This window comes from Caretta caretta, chromosome 2 (genome assembly GCF_965140235.1).
Source record: "Caretta caretta isolate rCarCar2 chromosome 2, rCarCar1.hap1, whole genome shotgun sequence".
In the NCBI taxonomy this organism is placed as follows: domain Eukaryota; kingdom Metazoa; phylum Chordata; order Testudines; family Cheloniidae; genus Caretta; species Caretta caretta.
The window spans coordinates 223,647,332-223,663,502 of record NC_134207.1 but is presented as its reverse complement, the minus strand read 5'-3'; the positions used below and the strand labels follow the sequence as shown (position 1 = coordinate 223,663,502).

General features: G+C 39.9%; 1 protein-coding gene across 3 annotated transcripts in view; it reads right to left on the bottom strand.

The window, feature by feature from the left end:
* Window positions 1–16,171, bottom strand: part of CALCR (calcitonin receptor) — a 270,509-nt gene that overhangs the window by 118,258 nt on the left and 136,080 nt on the right. For all 3 annotated transcript variants that reach the window (XM_075125860.1, XM_075125859.1, XM_048838162.2), the window contains one exon: window positions 6,727–6,814. In XM_075125860.1, the coding sequence (XP_074981961.1) occupies window positions 6,727–6,814 (88 nt within the window). The remainder of the gene's footprint in view (window positions 1–6,726; window positions 6,815–16,171) is intronic.

Genomic DNA, 16,171 nt, shown 5'->3' with positions numbered 1-16,171 from the left:
TACTACTTTTGTGAGGCAGTCCTGCAAGCCTGGCTCACATGGGGAATCCTTACTTATATGAGTAGTCCAATGGAAGCCATGGGCTTGAAGGAAGACTATATTTGGCCTTTTGTCACAAGGAACTGCTTTAGACCAATCAACTTCAGTCAATCAACTTTAGACCAATCAACTTGAATTCACAATGACATTATTTTATTTTTTAAATTTTAAAAGCAGAGACTGAGCTAAAACCTTGGAGCATCCCTTAATTTGAGAATCTACCTTTTTCGGTGCAGGCAGGCTTTTGTTTAATAGAAAACTGTACCCATTTTGTTGTACCACAGTTTGAAAATAAGCAATTGCAGAAACACACTCACCAAGTCTAAACTATAAAATATTTATTTGCCTTCAAGGGGGATACCTGTACAAGTAAGACTTGTACATTTGAGCCCCAGTTGCTTACAGCTGGCTGGCAATATGTAGCTGCAAGGTGGAATATTCACTTTAAAGTAATTTTTTCAAAGGCAACAGCACAGATAATCAGATCCTGCTCCTTCCAAATAGCTCTTAGGGGAAAAAAGTAAATAGTGAAGAGATTTAAAATGATGATTCACCCCTTATTGCATTTATTATGAGAAGCTTCCACATGTAATATGAGGCAGCTCAGCGAGATCCATTTTCTTCTGAATAGGTTGGCCGGTGGAATTCGGTCCTATACTTTCCTCAGGAATCTGCAAAATTATACTCTGTGTACAATATGTGCTCAACAGATTCCTCTATATTTTAAATTAATGATCAAAATCAAGAGTGGATTCTTTTACCTTTTTTCAATAAAGTTAACGAATAGTAAAAATTGCTTTGGACTTTAAGAACTATACAGCACCTGCAAAAATGGAAAAGCCCTCTCAACAGAAAATAATTTAGAAAGTTATATATATTTTAAGTATGAGGTGGCATAGGACCACTCAAGAAAGCTCTGATTGGCTAGAGGTGGTGGAGGACACTGCCTTCCAGAGATCCGGCAGGGTCTGCCTCCTCTGTTGTGGGGGTGGGATGGCTGCAGGAAATTGGCTAACAGACTAATGGAATTTCACTGGTGATGACGAGTGTCTTTCTCAAACAAAAACAAGCGGCTGGTTGCCCATGTCTTGAATTTCATTACGGTGGAGGTTGTCACTCCAAAACCAAGAGAGGAGATTGGCTGATGGTCACATGGGTGGCTCTAGGCCAATCAGCTAGTCCCAGGGGTTGGGATTGGAAAAGATGCTGCCACTGTATTGGCAGTTTGATTTTTGGACTAAAATAGAGAACAGCTGGATGGACCCTGGAGCCACAGCAGAGGGGTGTGATCCAAAGAAAAGGTGAACTCAGTTGAAAACTCTGGACTAACTCATCAACAATGGGGATAGATGGTCCAGGAAACATGAAATGGAACTCACTGTTCAATGAGTTCACAGCACATTCTAGCTTCAGTGACTACAGCAAAGCATTGAGTCTTACTTCATTTTGGGCTGGGGCTACTGGAACTCTTAATCAGGTCAACAAGCATTAATCTATATATTTAGATGTGGGGGACTGGGTACACTGTCTTGTTGCTGGGGAATGCATATGTGTAACTTCCCAAAGGGGGTCTCCTCTCGCCATTGCCCCTGATATGGATTGAGGACTTGTCCTGCTTAGTTAAAAGTATTGCTTTATTGCTTATAGCAGTGTCCATTCCTGGGGTTACCTCCTTCCTCCCCATGGGCGGCGGCGGGGGGCGGGGGAGGTTGATGTTTGCCAGGGAAAAAAAGGGTTTGTCCCTCGCATCTGGATTAAGATCTAGAATCCACTCAACTAACTCCAGATGACCCCCTACCTGGCAAGTGTTATCATGGACAGGATTTGTGGAGGTTAGGCAGGAACCCTTGGGACCATGTCAAGTCTGGATCCCTCAGGCTGCCCATCCAATCCCAATGATGCTGACATATCCTATGGTGACCCACTGACTGCCCTGGTTTATGGGGGATGGTCAGAGCAGCTTCTTGGCTTTCCAGGAGGGGCTAGAATCTGCATTTCAAACGTATTGCCCCCCGAAGCAACAGAAAGCCAGGGTCCTGCTCAGCCAGCTGTGGGGAGCTGCCTAGAGGAAGTAAGAATAGGACATAGCCGGATGACCAGAAAGACACTGTTGAAAATATCTTTAGGCAGCTAGGGGAAGTTTTTTTGGCTTCTGACTTCCCCCCCATTCCCTATGAACAGATGAAGCAATTTTATTCTCAGACTCAGAAACCCACAAAATGCTAAGTGAGTTTGCCTTGAACAACAACCCACCAGTCCATCAAAGGGATGAATCCCTACCCGGCCTAGATCCTGGAAGAGCAGTTGACTGGGTGATTGGCAGAAGGGGCCTATGTTCTGCAGTCACTGTGCACCTTGCTGGCCCAATGCCCAGACATGGGCTTTAGAAATTTTAGGGAGAAGGTTGCTCAGGTGGTTGACTCACAAAAGTCTGATGGGGGCCAGGGCTTGCCTAAGTTTCCATAATATCAGTTTACACAATTATATACAATTACAATCTGCTTTTGATTCTGTCACACTGGTTTACCCATGATTAATTTGTTTTCCTTGTTTTTAAAATGACAAATATTTCAAGGGTACATGAACCTTTCAGAATTTGAAACAGTTCAGACCTTCCATGTATAGTGTAGTCACTGAGGTGTAATGGCTATGCAAAAGTTGTGGATTTAATGACCCTTTGTCAAGGATTTTAATAATCAAAAGACATTTGTAAAATACAATATTGGTCTAATTGCATCTAAATCCACTGTGTAGCCTTAATCTGGAGCAGAATCATTTTATGATTACTGAACACTTTGCAGGTGAGCCTGCACAGAAATATAGGGAAGGCTCAGGTGAGAGAGCCTACCCCATTGTGCCCCCTTTTAGGGGGCCTGGCTAACACTGCAGCCTGTACACATGATGCTGGCATCAATTTGCAAGTCACTCCAAAAGGGGGTGGGGGATGACTTCTTCCTCCTTTCTAATTAGCCAACAAAGCTGGCCAGCCACAGAGGGGAACAAACAATCCTGTTTCAAACCGTCCCCCCTTCATCCATGTTGCAGCTCTGGGAGACATTGTGCAAATGCTCCCTCCTTCTAGTACCCCAGCTGGGGTAGTTCTGCACCATCACCAATGCAACTATCAGAATATGATGACACACTTTCCTCTGAACAGAAAGCTTTTATTGTACATATATACTTAGTCCTGCCATGAGTGCAGGGGACTGGGCTAGATGACTTCTTGAGGTCCCTTCCAGTCCTATGATTTAGCTTACATCATATGGTCACTTCCTGTTTATAAAGCACTAGCTGAATCCTGGACTAATGACCTCTGAGGCCAAGTTAATAGGAACTATTTTTCTAGTTAAATCTGCACTCCCTCCTCCTCCATCTCCCCTCCCCAGCTACAGCCACCCACCCTCTACTTCATCTTGCTCCTCAGGAACCCATAAATATTAATCCCTGTTTTACTAAACACAATCTCTCTTAGTTCTCCCTGATCTCCTCCATGATCTCCCTTCCCGATATACTTCATCTCACGTTCACACAACAACTCCTCTGGCCTCTCTCCACCTCCTCTCACCCTCTCCTAAAAGCTAAATGGGAAGCAGGCCTGGGGAACTACCTAACTGCTGTGCCAGACTGAAGGAAGCAAGGGCCAGCAATGTCTCTAAACTGTGCTTAACACATATGAAAGGGAGCTGATGGGGAGCCTCATATAAGTGCTCCTCAGTCATCTGTTAGAGCAGAGGAGGAGGGAGTGGCATAGAGGTGAGAGAAAGGGGAAGGAAGAAGAGTCAAGAAATTAGGAAAAAAGTATAAAAAGGACTAGAGAGGGGGATATTGAAAGAGGAGATGGGGAGGGGCAGCTAAAAATTAATTTTAAAAAATTGCTTATTGGAGAGGGTGGGCATATAAACCTTCGTCGGGGTCATGGGGACCAGGGGGTCCATGCCTAGCTATGAGGAGTTGGTTAGGGTGAGAGGACGGGCAGTGGGTGTGTAGTGAAGGCAGCCATGTAGGTAGATGGATGGTTAGTTCCAATAGCAGTATTCATTCAGAATGCAGACTGACCTTACATTCATTGAATCACTGTTCAGCATCCTCGTACTCTGACTGGCTAAGATTAATTCCAGTTCAGCACAATTATTTATAAAATTTGAGTCTTAAGTGAAGTCCAGAGAAGAAGTTTAATCAGTGTCAGAGGTAGTTTATAGCATAGACATCAACACTATTCTTACTGCATATTTAGAATGCATAGACACTCACTCATAGTCACTCAGTCCTCACTCTTTCCTCTCTGTATCACTAAGAAACACTGATCTTAAGGCATACCATATTTCTGAGAGATTTCTTCTGCCAGTAGTTTTATTATTCTTGTTTTTTAATCAGTTGGACACCCATTCCTTGTCCTCTGTGTACAACAGTAATAGTGTAGACTTGTATTAGATTTCAGAACATTTCTACTGGTTACCATTTGTAAGGTGTCAGAAGAACATAAGAATGGTCATACTGGGTCAGACCAAGGGTCCATCCAGCCCAGTATCCTGTCTGCCAACAGCGGCCAATGCCAGGTCCCCAAGAGGGAGTGAACCTAACAGGTAATGATCAAGTGATCCCTCTCCTGCCATCCATCTCCACCCTCTGACGAACAGAGGGTAGGGACACCATTCCTTACCCATCCTGGCTAATAGCCATTAATGGACTTAACATCTATTAATTTATCCAGTTCCCTTTTAAACCCTATTATAGTCCTAGCCTTCACAACCTCCTCAGGCAAGGAGTTCCACAGGTTGATTGAATGCTGAGTGAAGAAGAACTTCCTTTTATTTGTTTTAAACTTGCTGCCCATTAATTTAATTTGGTGGTCCCTAGTTCTTATATTATGGGAACAATAACTTTTCCTTATTCACTTTCTCCACATCACTTATGATTTTATATTCCTCTGTCATATCCCCCCTTAGTCTCCTCTTTTCCAAGATGAAAAGTCCTAGTCTCTTTAATCTCTCCTCATATGGGACCCACTCCAAACCCCTAATCATTTTAGTTGCCCTTTTCCGAATCTTTTCTAATGCTAAAGTATATCTTTTTTGAGATGAGGGGACCACATTTGTATGCAGTATTCAAGATGTGGGCGTACCAGGGATTTATATAAGGGCAATAAGATATTCTCTGTCTTATTCTCTATCCCTTTTTTAATAATTCCTAACATGCTGTTTGCTTTTTTGACTGCCGCTGCACACTGCATGGACATCTTCAGAGAACTATCCGTGATGACTCCAAGATCTTTCTCCTGATTAGTTGTAGCTAAATTAGCCCCCATCATATTGTATGTATAGTTGGGGTTATTTTTTCCAGTGTGCATTACTTTATTATATTTATCCACATTAAATTTCATTTGCCATTTTGTTGCCCAGTCACTTAGTTTTGAGAGATCTTTCTGAAGCTTTTCACAGTCTGCTTTGGTCTTAACTATCTTGAGCAGTTTAGTATCATCTGCAAACTTTGCCACCTCACTATTTACCCCTTTCTCCAGATCATTTATGAATAAGTTGAACAGGATTGGTCCTAGGACTGACCCTTGGGGAACACCACTAGTTACGCCTCTCCATTCTGAAAATTTACCATTTATTCCTACCCTTTGTTCCCTGTCTTTTAACCAGTTCTCAATCCATTAAAGGATCTTCCCTCTTATCCCATGACAACTTAATTTACATAAGAGCCTTTGGTGAGGGACCTTGTCAAAGGCTTTCTGGAAATCTATGTACACTGTGTCCACTGGATCCCCCGTGTCCACATGTATGTTGACCCCTCAAAGAACTCTAATAGATTAGTAAGATGATCTTCCTTTACAGAAACCATGTTGACTTTTGCCCAACAATTTATGTTCTTCTATGTGTCTGACAATTTTATTCTTTACTATTGTTTCAACTAATTTGCCTGGTACGGACGTTAGACTTACCGGTCTGTAATTGCTGGGATCACCTCTACAGCCCTTTTTAAATATTGGCATTACATTAGCTATCTTCCAGTCATTGGGTACAGTGGCTGATTTAAAGGACAGGTTACAAACCATACTTAATAGTTTCGCAATTTCACAGTTGAGTTCTTTCAGAACTCTTGGGTGAATGCCACCTGGTCCTGGTGACTCGTTACTGTTAAGTTTCTTAATTAATTCCAAAACCTCCTCTAGTGACACTTCAATCTGTGACAATTCCTCAGATTTGTCACCTACAAAAGACTGCTCAGGTTTGGGAATCTCCCTAACAGCCTTGGCTGTGAAGACCGAAGCAAAGAATTCATTCAGTTTCTCTGCGATGACTTTATCGTCTTTAAGTGCTCCTTTTGTATCTCGATCGTCCAGGGGCCCCACTGGTTGTTTAGCAGGCGTCCTGCTTCTGATGCACTTAAAAAACATTTCGTTATTACCTTTTGAGTTTTTGGCTACCTATTCTTCAAACTCCTTTTTGGCTTTTCTTATTACATTTAATTTGGCAGTGTTTATGCTCCTTTCTATTTACCCTTCTAGGATTTGACTTCCACTTTTTAAAAGATGCCTTTTTATCTCGCACTGCTTCTTTTACTTAGTTGTTAAGCCACGGTGGCTCTTTTTTTTTTCTTTTACTGTGTTTTTTAATTTGGGGTATACATTTAAGTTGAGCCTCTATTATGGTGTCAGAAGCAATTCATTTTTCTTTTACTTACGATTAGAAGCATAATCAGTAAGAAGCAACTGTGAGTTGTTTTTTCCATTGTGGATTCTTTCTTCGGTGACACGTTTCTGCTGACCCTTCTGGGAATTGAACAACAACAACAAAAAACAGATTAGACCTTATTTATCCATGGCCAGTTGTGACAATTTTCCTGCCCATTTGGTATCCCGTTAAAAGTTTTGCATGTGTTTTTGTGTATGTTTATGATTGCACTGAATACACTGAGGAGGATTGTATGTTTTCACGTCTGTCTCTCTGAATGTTTCTTTTCCATCTGGAGAGAAATTCATTTTTATCCTTTGCACTTTTAAAACCTTAGTTTTTATAAAAATGATGTGATTAAAAGCACATTGCAGTTTGGAGGAAAAAGCTGAGCCAACATCAGAACATCCCATTTTGACATTTTTGGAATGAAACATTACAATTTTTTGTTTTGAAATTATTTTTATTTTAGAACTTTTAAATTGTTTATATTACAATAGAAGACAAAAAAAGTCGAAATGAAAATGGTTTTGATTTTGTCAAAATGAAATGTTTTGATTGGAAACAAATTCCCCTCCCCAAACTTTTCTTTGAGAAGAATTTTGAAATGTTCAGGTTTCATTCAAATTCAAAACAAAAACCAAATTTTGAAATCTTGTAATTCCTCATGAAACAGAATATCAGTCCTCAACACAACACTTTCCTGGAGATAGTTTTTAAAAAGAACTTAGTGTCCCAGAGAGGAACATTATCAGAAGCAGCATGTGGCCAGCTCAATCTTCCCCCTTAATTCCTCAAAGCCAGTTGGGTCCTTTGGGTGCCTGCACAATACCATTGTTCAATAAAGAATAACAATGCTTAATAATAAAGTAATAATAATATCAATGACAAGTTTCTTTCAAATGCTGCTGGCAACTTTATTTATTCAAGTCTTTCTGCAGTACCATAGATAACCTTCAGACATTGTTGGAAAGTGACCGGCATTCACACCTGTATTTTTCTGATATCTTAGAATCAGAGACTGAGATGTGTTCTGCTGAAGTCTTGGGACATGATCCTGCAAGACTCCACATATTTGAAACTTCCATAGACAGCAGTGGGAGTTCTGAGGGCAAAAGACAGAATTTGGCCCTTTATCAATTTTACAGCTAGTGAGCACATACAACCACTCACATGCAACAGTGCATCAGCATCAACATTGTAACTAAATCACTCATTTCCAAGCAGTCTGGCATGAAATATATTATCCTTTGGGATGAAGGAATACAAATGGGATGCTTTCTAATCTAAGGAAGAAGGAGCACAGGCTTTCTAGCAGGCTGCAGGGAGCAACTGCCACTTATATTGCCCTTGTGTAGCAATCAGAGACATTAATATAAGTAACCCATATGATTTTAAAAGTTTTTAAAACACATAAGGCCTGATTCTTCCTTGCCTTGCCTCTTGTGTTGTGATTTACATCTATGCAAAGTAAATGGAAAGTGGGTATAAATTGCTACCATCAGAATGTGAATATTTTATCCCTACTTTGCTCAGGTGTGAATGACAACACACGGTAAAAAGCAATGGAAAACTTCGCCCAAAGACAGCAGATTTGTATCTGATAAGATGTAGTCCCTGTTTGAACCTGGGCAGTGTAGAGGGGAAATCTCAATATTGATGGAAAAATGGTCATCGATAAAATTATCGTAATTTATTTTGATAGAGTTAGATAATTACAACCTGCCTGCCCCTTTACTGAATTTCAAGAGATACCTATAATTATTTTTATACCCACCATGCTTGTAGAGTATAACAACATATGCTCTATTATGAACTGTCAGGCTAATTTAAAGAAATTCCAGGAGGCTTCTGCTTTATGTCAATTTGTAAGAGGCTCCTAAAAAGTCAAATACGATAACGCTCTCAGCCATAGAACACCTGTGTGTTTATACAGGTTCTAAAATGCAGCTTTTATAAACTGCTACCTTGTTTTAATGCTATACTATTGCCTTTTATGTTATGTTTTGAAAATGTGTATAAGCTTTGGTTATTGTCCTTTGTACAGGACATTTTATAAGGTGTCTTTAGTACCAAGTTGTAAATATACTGTGGATGACAGGTTGTAAATCCAAGGATCATTTTGGTTAAAAAAAACAAAACAAAAACAAAAACAAAAAAAACCAACCAGACTACAAGGGGTTTTATCAAAAAACTCAGTACCACTGCTTAAACAAATTCCTTACCAAACTCTGGAAAGCAAGAGCCATCTCTCCAGAGACGGTGAAGATGAGACAATGCCTTCTCAAATGGCTATTTAAATTTAAATACGCTTTAAGAATTAATAAGTTTTAAAATACTATTTTGAGAACTGAAAGCTTTTATTTTTTTTAATTTTTTTTCCACGGTATACATCTGATGAAGTGAGCTGTAGCTCACGAAAGCTCATGCTCAAATAAATTGGTTAGTCTCTAAGGTGCCACACGTACTCCTTTTCTTTTTGCGAATACAGACTAACACGGCTGTTACTCTGAAAGCTTTTATTGCTGACATAAGGATGCTTGGGCTTATGTGAAGAAGAATTTCAACTCCTATTAAACCCCGATGAAGCTAAAAGGGATCTCAGAAAATGGACTAAGTAAAAGATAAATTCCAGCTCTAAAGATGTTCTAAGCTGTTCCCACCAGAAAGACAAAGGCAGTGTAACAATCAAGTTGAGCAAAAAATTACAGCTCTATTGCATATGTATTAACAGATTCTACATTCATGAACTGAAGACATTACCAAGACCAACCCACAAAGGTACTGAGCTAATAAAAGGATGACTACAGCTAATTTGAATCTAACCAAGCCTGAAAGAGGTGCATTTTCCTTCTCAATGAAATTCAAGGCAAGTGAACAGTATAAAACTCTGAATTAAGCACAAGTGCTCTACTCCTCTCTTCAACTTTACAGCAATTTGTCACAGTTCAGGGCAACTACATCTGTGTTTCCCTCTTGTTGTCCGGCAAGGGCACCAACTTTTAAACTCTCAGCTCCTCAGCCATCACCTGTCTTGGGAGGAAAAATACGTCTCCCTCCCATCCGACTGGGGTTTTTCCAGGCTGCACAGTTCCCTGCCTACACTATGAATTACCCTGCAAGTTAGACTGCCTAAGCAGGCCTGCTTTGTTTTCTCCTCAGACAGTGTAACTGTCCACAATTATAAGGTACCACACAGCTTCTCCTAAGCAAGCACATTTATTCTTAAGGTGAAAGCATATTAAAACAATAAAAGAACTGCAGGCCAATAAGCTTACCCAAGATGATCCCAACAAGGGCTCTGGTAGCAGTCACTTCTTCAAACCCCACACATGGGCTTTTCCCTGTGGTTACAAGCTCATAACACCTTTTGCTCAAGAACCACCATAAATCTGTAAGTCACTCCTTTATACAGTTTGTGCCTTTGATTTTGGGACCCTGGGAATAGGAAATCAGTAGATAATATGTTTCACCTCAGGGGTAACTTCAAAAGATAGGATCTGTATGTGGGAATTTGCATTCCCTTCCTCCTGAGTATTTCCAAGGAAATGGATCCAATTGTCTGGCATATCATTTAAAAGAGTTCACTGAAGCTCATAACACTTCCCAGGATTTAGATTAGTCATGTCTCCCCCTAGATACTTCATATATAATCCCACAATAATACATAAACATTTGCATTTTTAATATAATATGCTCACTAGATACTTAAACAATTCAATAACATTTAACTTAATGCAATAATGTTTGTCCAGAATTTTGCAGGAAATTGCCATATCTGTCACATACACATCACAGTTCATCCTGCTCAATTCTCCCCTGCAAGCAAACAGCAGCTGTAAAACAATAGGTAGGAAGAACAAGAGAAGATACAATGCAGTACAAAAAGCAGCCATCATTCTGCAATATGATGACATCACCAAGACTACAGCATTGTCGGTGAGATAAAGTTGTAAGGCACTGGCAAGGAATTAGATTTAAATGTTTCTTGTAATGCTGAAATGCTATTGTAACTTAACACCATAACAGCTTCTCCTGTTAAATACCAGATTGTCAGATTATGTATTCCTGGAGAGGAAACATAGGCTAATCTTTGGTAAACAGAGAGAAATAGTGGGATTTAATTCAGATTTAAGAGTTTTGATATTCATTAATTTGCCTGTTTTAAGACAACTCCTTCAATGGCTCCTTCTGAGCAATTCATGCAGTTTCATAGGATTTATTTACATTACATTATAAATTTTTAGATTATCCAGAATAAACCATACAGGATTCACCTGCTTTTAGACAAAATTATTTTGCCCATCTATAAAAGTTTTTTGCTATTTTTGATATACTAAGTCTTGACTCACTATTAATTTGGAGTAAAGTACTTTGGTTCCCTCCCAGAGTAGACATACTCTCAAAGGTGTAATCTCTGTTGAAAGTTCTCTACACAGAGACATACAGAAAAGAATGCAGCTGAAATAATCATTGTTTATTTTTTTGTGTTTTGTTTTATTTTTCCTTTCTTTAATAGTAAAACAGTCGCAGTTAACAGTTGTGATTATTTTGCTTGTCTTTAACCATGATGTCCCCAAGGTATGGAACAAACTCCATGTGACTAAAATAGCGGGAGTCATATCTCTGAATTGGCATTAAGAGAGACAATTATTAGGGTTTGGCATCCTATTTCTTGTTTCTCTACACTATAAATTATAGAAGTTTTTGAGATAAAATGACTTGATGTTCAACATCTTGAAAGCCTTCCCTTTCTACCTCACAGAAGGGACAAGCTGGTTTGCATCTGCAGTGCTCAAGAGGTGACATGTTGGGTGATGACCACAAAAATAATCTTCAATAACAGTGTATTGTCCACATATTTGTACTTGATCAGGAATGCCAAACAACTGAACCAAAGGAAACAATGGTGTAGTTAGATCAGAGGTTAAATGCTTACAATTTTTCCCTACAGCTTTTCCAAGGCATGTGTTTGTTCAAAATTGTATCATCAGAAAAGGCAGGTTTGTAGGTGAAATCTGCTTGCTTATGCAAGATTAGAAAAGATAAAGGATGTGTAGTTATATGTGTATATACACATACTTATGTGATTACTCTGTGCTATCCAGCAAACTGCCAGTCTTGCTTGTAATTCTCCATTCTTTCTTTTCTGTTCTTCATGTACCTCCTACTGCATTGGTGGGAACATGGTACACAGGAGACAAATATTTTTCCATATATGTAGCACAGTTATTTTTTAAATATGCTTTTATTGTTAAACAGCTAGCATCATGACAACATAGTACCAACAGAAAACTCAACAGAATGATATAGTTAGTGGAGACCATGTGAACAATTAATAGTGATTATAGTTAAAAAGCTAGTTTTTGACCAATAGGTGCCACAAAGTTATATCTATGATACCACCATTTCCACCTACATTTAGCACTGGAAAAAATTACATTATCGCACTGTGTGGTAACTGTTGATAAATCCTGTCTTTTAAAATGATTTCCTAGTGAGACTGTGGACACACTTTCTTACATGTTGAAAGAAGTATTTTTAAAAGATTTCATTCTCATCTCTCCTCCTAATTAAAAAGGCTGATTGTAACTACCTTTATATATCCACTTCCCCCTTTCTGCTTCCTATTTCCTCTGGTGGTTGTGCTAAAACATATTAGATTGTAAATGGGTAAGAATTATTTCCCAGACTAAATCTTCTACAATCTTTCTTGTTCTGCCCAGCAGTAACCACACCTCATAAAACTCCAGTACCTACTTTCATCTCTTTTTCAGACATCTTTTCCAAGAGCATTGTCTTCTATAAGCCAAGTAAGAAGGATTTTGATGTAAGACTGGGTTTTGGTTTTGTTAACCATACTAAAGCCCAATAATAAACTTTGCTAGGCACTTGCGTTAGAATCAATACAAGATTAAGGATGATGATCACAATAAATACAAAAGTATATGCAAGGGTACATCTCTCCAGTAGGAATTAGTTAATGGAGAGGAGCATAAACAATGGATGGGATCATCCCCTATAGACATACATGGAGAGGGGGAAACTTATGTTGAACTCCACCTCCTGTGGGGAAGGGAAGTGGGGAATCAGCCATCTCCATGTCGCTGTTTCCTGTCTGTGTGGTCAGGGATCAATGTGTGAGAACAGGTAACTTCAGTGGTGAAAAGCAGCAAGGGTGTGGGACTAGTGCTGTGTGTGCATCATCTCTGTACCAAGCCTATGAAGAACCTGCTTACATGTAGAGATTGGGTGTCCAGCAGCAGGGGCCAGCAGAGGAATTCCTGGCAGTGCAGCTGCAATGGAGCTGTGCTCCCAGGGAACTGGAGGGAGGCAGCAGGGGCTCTCTGGCCTCCAGTGGACACCTAAGATCTGGTCTTGCAGGTGAACTCTCTGCTTATTCCAGAGGTTCAAATAGCCTGTGAAAACTCCATGAATTTGAAGTCATGCTCCTCTTATGCCTCCATCTGTGACTGAGACAAGGCAGGTGAGGTAATATCTTCTATTGTACCAACTTCTTTTGGTGAGAGAGACAAGCTTTCAGGCAGCTCTTCTTCAGCTCTGGGAAATGAACTCAGTGTCGCAGCTAGATACAAGTTACAACATTGCATGCATCTGTTTGTAAGTGTGACAAGCCGCCTTTATAGATAATAATGCCTGGTAACCTCTAGCTAGTCTACCATTTCTAAACAGTGAGTGCAGACAGGCTCACTCTTTGAACAGATCTCCCTTAATTTGCCAAATAGCAGTTGATCATTATAAGAACTCATAACTCTGAGACACAGGAAGGGATGGTAACTCCTGGGCACTTCAGGCTTTTGTTACACAACTATTTTAGGTGGCTTTTTATTGCATTTTTCCCATATGTGCACCCACTTTTCCTCAGCAGATGCTTGTTCTAATAAACAGTCTCTCACTCACTTGGTGACCCTTATTATAATGGAGTTTTCTAAATTCTGATCTCCTTTGAATATCTAGTGACTCTTATGAAAACCCAAATGACTCTTTGTTTCTTTCTTATAAATGCCAGCTATTGTACACTGCAATGTTGTTGGATGTTGGACACCAAGTTTCCAGCACCAGGGGTGTGTGGTCGGGGCTTGCTGCACTCTTCCCTTCCTGCTGCAGATAAAGCCCTCTGCTTGGGTGGTGTGGCACATCCCCTTAAAGAAGTGAGTCTTGGAGTTAACACCCCTTTGAGATGGATGGGTCAGTTCATAACTGTCTGACAGATTGTACCAGGCTGTCTGCAGACTCAGACATGATTGCATGTCTGATATTATGATTGCACTTGGGTCCTCTTTTCAAGCTCTCTCTGCAACCAAAGGGCTACAAACTTACACTCTTTTTAAAATGAAAACTCAGATTCTGATGTCATCTAGATCAGTCCATGAATATGTATTTGGTAAATTTCATTATTAGTTATTAATCATAGACACACTCTTAAAGCACAATATTTTCTATTATAAAATAAACTTTTTATACTCTATTGGTTGTAATAATTACTCGTGAAACGCCAATGTGTTTTTATGTCTTTATTGGTTTGTTCATGAAGCATGGCTCATGATGTGTTCTGAGCTATGATTACTAGTTCTGCTGCCTACAACTGCACTACTAACAACACTCTTCTGTTGGTCCTGCAACTTTCTAGAGTTCCAGAACTGGATTTAAAGTAATAATCACATTGTCTTTGATCCTTATGTTAGTGTCTACAGCTGCAATACTGGACCAAACAGAATGTTCATTATGGGAAAGTGCTGCGTTAGCCACATAGTGTGGCATGTCCACAAAGTAATCTCACCACATGAAAGGAGTGTTCTATTCAGTCAAAAAAGGACTGAGAAGAATGGGAGAGGTTTCAGGAAAGACTCCTCACTGGTTTTGGAACAAGAGAGTTTGTTGAGACATGAAGAAATGAGAAGAAAAGAATTTTGGAGAGAAATGCTGAATAAAAGTGTTTTGATCATTCATATATTCTGCCTATAATGCTGCTTTGTCCTGCAATACATTTACAGTATTGCTGGTTTTGTTTTAGTCCTTTTAGCTTTCCAGCCTGATCCTGCAGAGATTGAGCAGCCGGAAGAGCAGCAGCCCATGGTGAGGGCTGCCACACCATGGCAAGCCTCTTGGATGGAGGAAATGGCAAGGACAGCCTCCTTCGAGGGCTTTGACCTCCTTGCAGACAGACTCACTAAAGAACTGTCTGCAGAAATCTTATCTGGGAGGAAGGGAACTCAGGGGAACACACCAACTGCGCACTGAGCTCCTGCGTCCAGACACAACCACAACAGGAGAAGGAACATCAGTCGTTACTATGACCTAGCAGCAGCATCCAGGATCCAGAATCTCTACCGGTCAAACCACCCTACGGCTATCAGAGAGATCCTCGATGGGCCCTCATCCTACTGCACAATCCCATCCGAGAGACTATTCTCATACTTCAAGGGGGTGTTTGACCATGTAGTTCAGAACAACGCTCAGTGTCCGGAGTGCCTTCATCCTCTACCTGGGTTGACTATGCAGAGGACCTGGAACAAGACTTTACCTCATGGGATTCATACATACATACCTGAGATTCTTTAAATGAAGATTTACTGCCCAAGCAGAGGGCCAAATCCACTGGTACTTGATTAGTTTTACTCAGTTTTTACTCAGGTAACACCCATTCACTTTCAGAGGAGTTTACTTGTGTAAGTATTTCAGAGTTTGGCCAGGAAATAAGGTCCTTAACCTTCTCTTGTAAAAGCACCAGTCAAGGCAACAGTACTCTGAAAAATATCTGTTGGGATACGTATCTTTAGTAGGATTAATATCTACCAAAGTTGCAAGAAAGCCAACATCTGCAAGTGTAATAGAATCCTTCCCAGGCTTCTTTAAGTAAATTGCATTCATGGAAAGCACTTACTCTCTTTGAAACTACTACTAATTTGGAAAATTAGCACATATTGTACAGTCTGTTGGACCGAACAAGGCTCAGTCAGTGAACTTGTTTTAGGAAGCTGAGATGGGTGAGATGGTACTTTAGCTTTCTGTTACAGAAAGAAGAAGACTATACTTGACAGAAAGGCAGCTACAGTCCAAGCAGATGGACATATATCAAATAACCAACTAAGGTTCCTTTGTATTTAGAACTTATATGGTAGATGACATGTTTTGTTGCCCTATTTTTCTTAAAGACGACTAGCTAAGGAGAGAAGACTGTTTTGCCATGAACCATAGGGCACACTCAACAAAACAACTAGTGGTAAATGTGCAAAGACATGCTCAAGGAATTCAATACTTGTCTCTCATGTATTTTGAAGGTATTCTTTGTCCTGCACAATACCTTATTGAATGTCTGTGATTAAAAGGAGTGATCATAAATAGGGCAAATTGTGAAGGGTGCACATTTTCATACTGAGCACGACTAGTACATAAGAGATTTTTTTGAAGACCAAAATTAAACTTATTTTGGG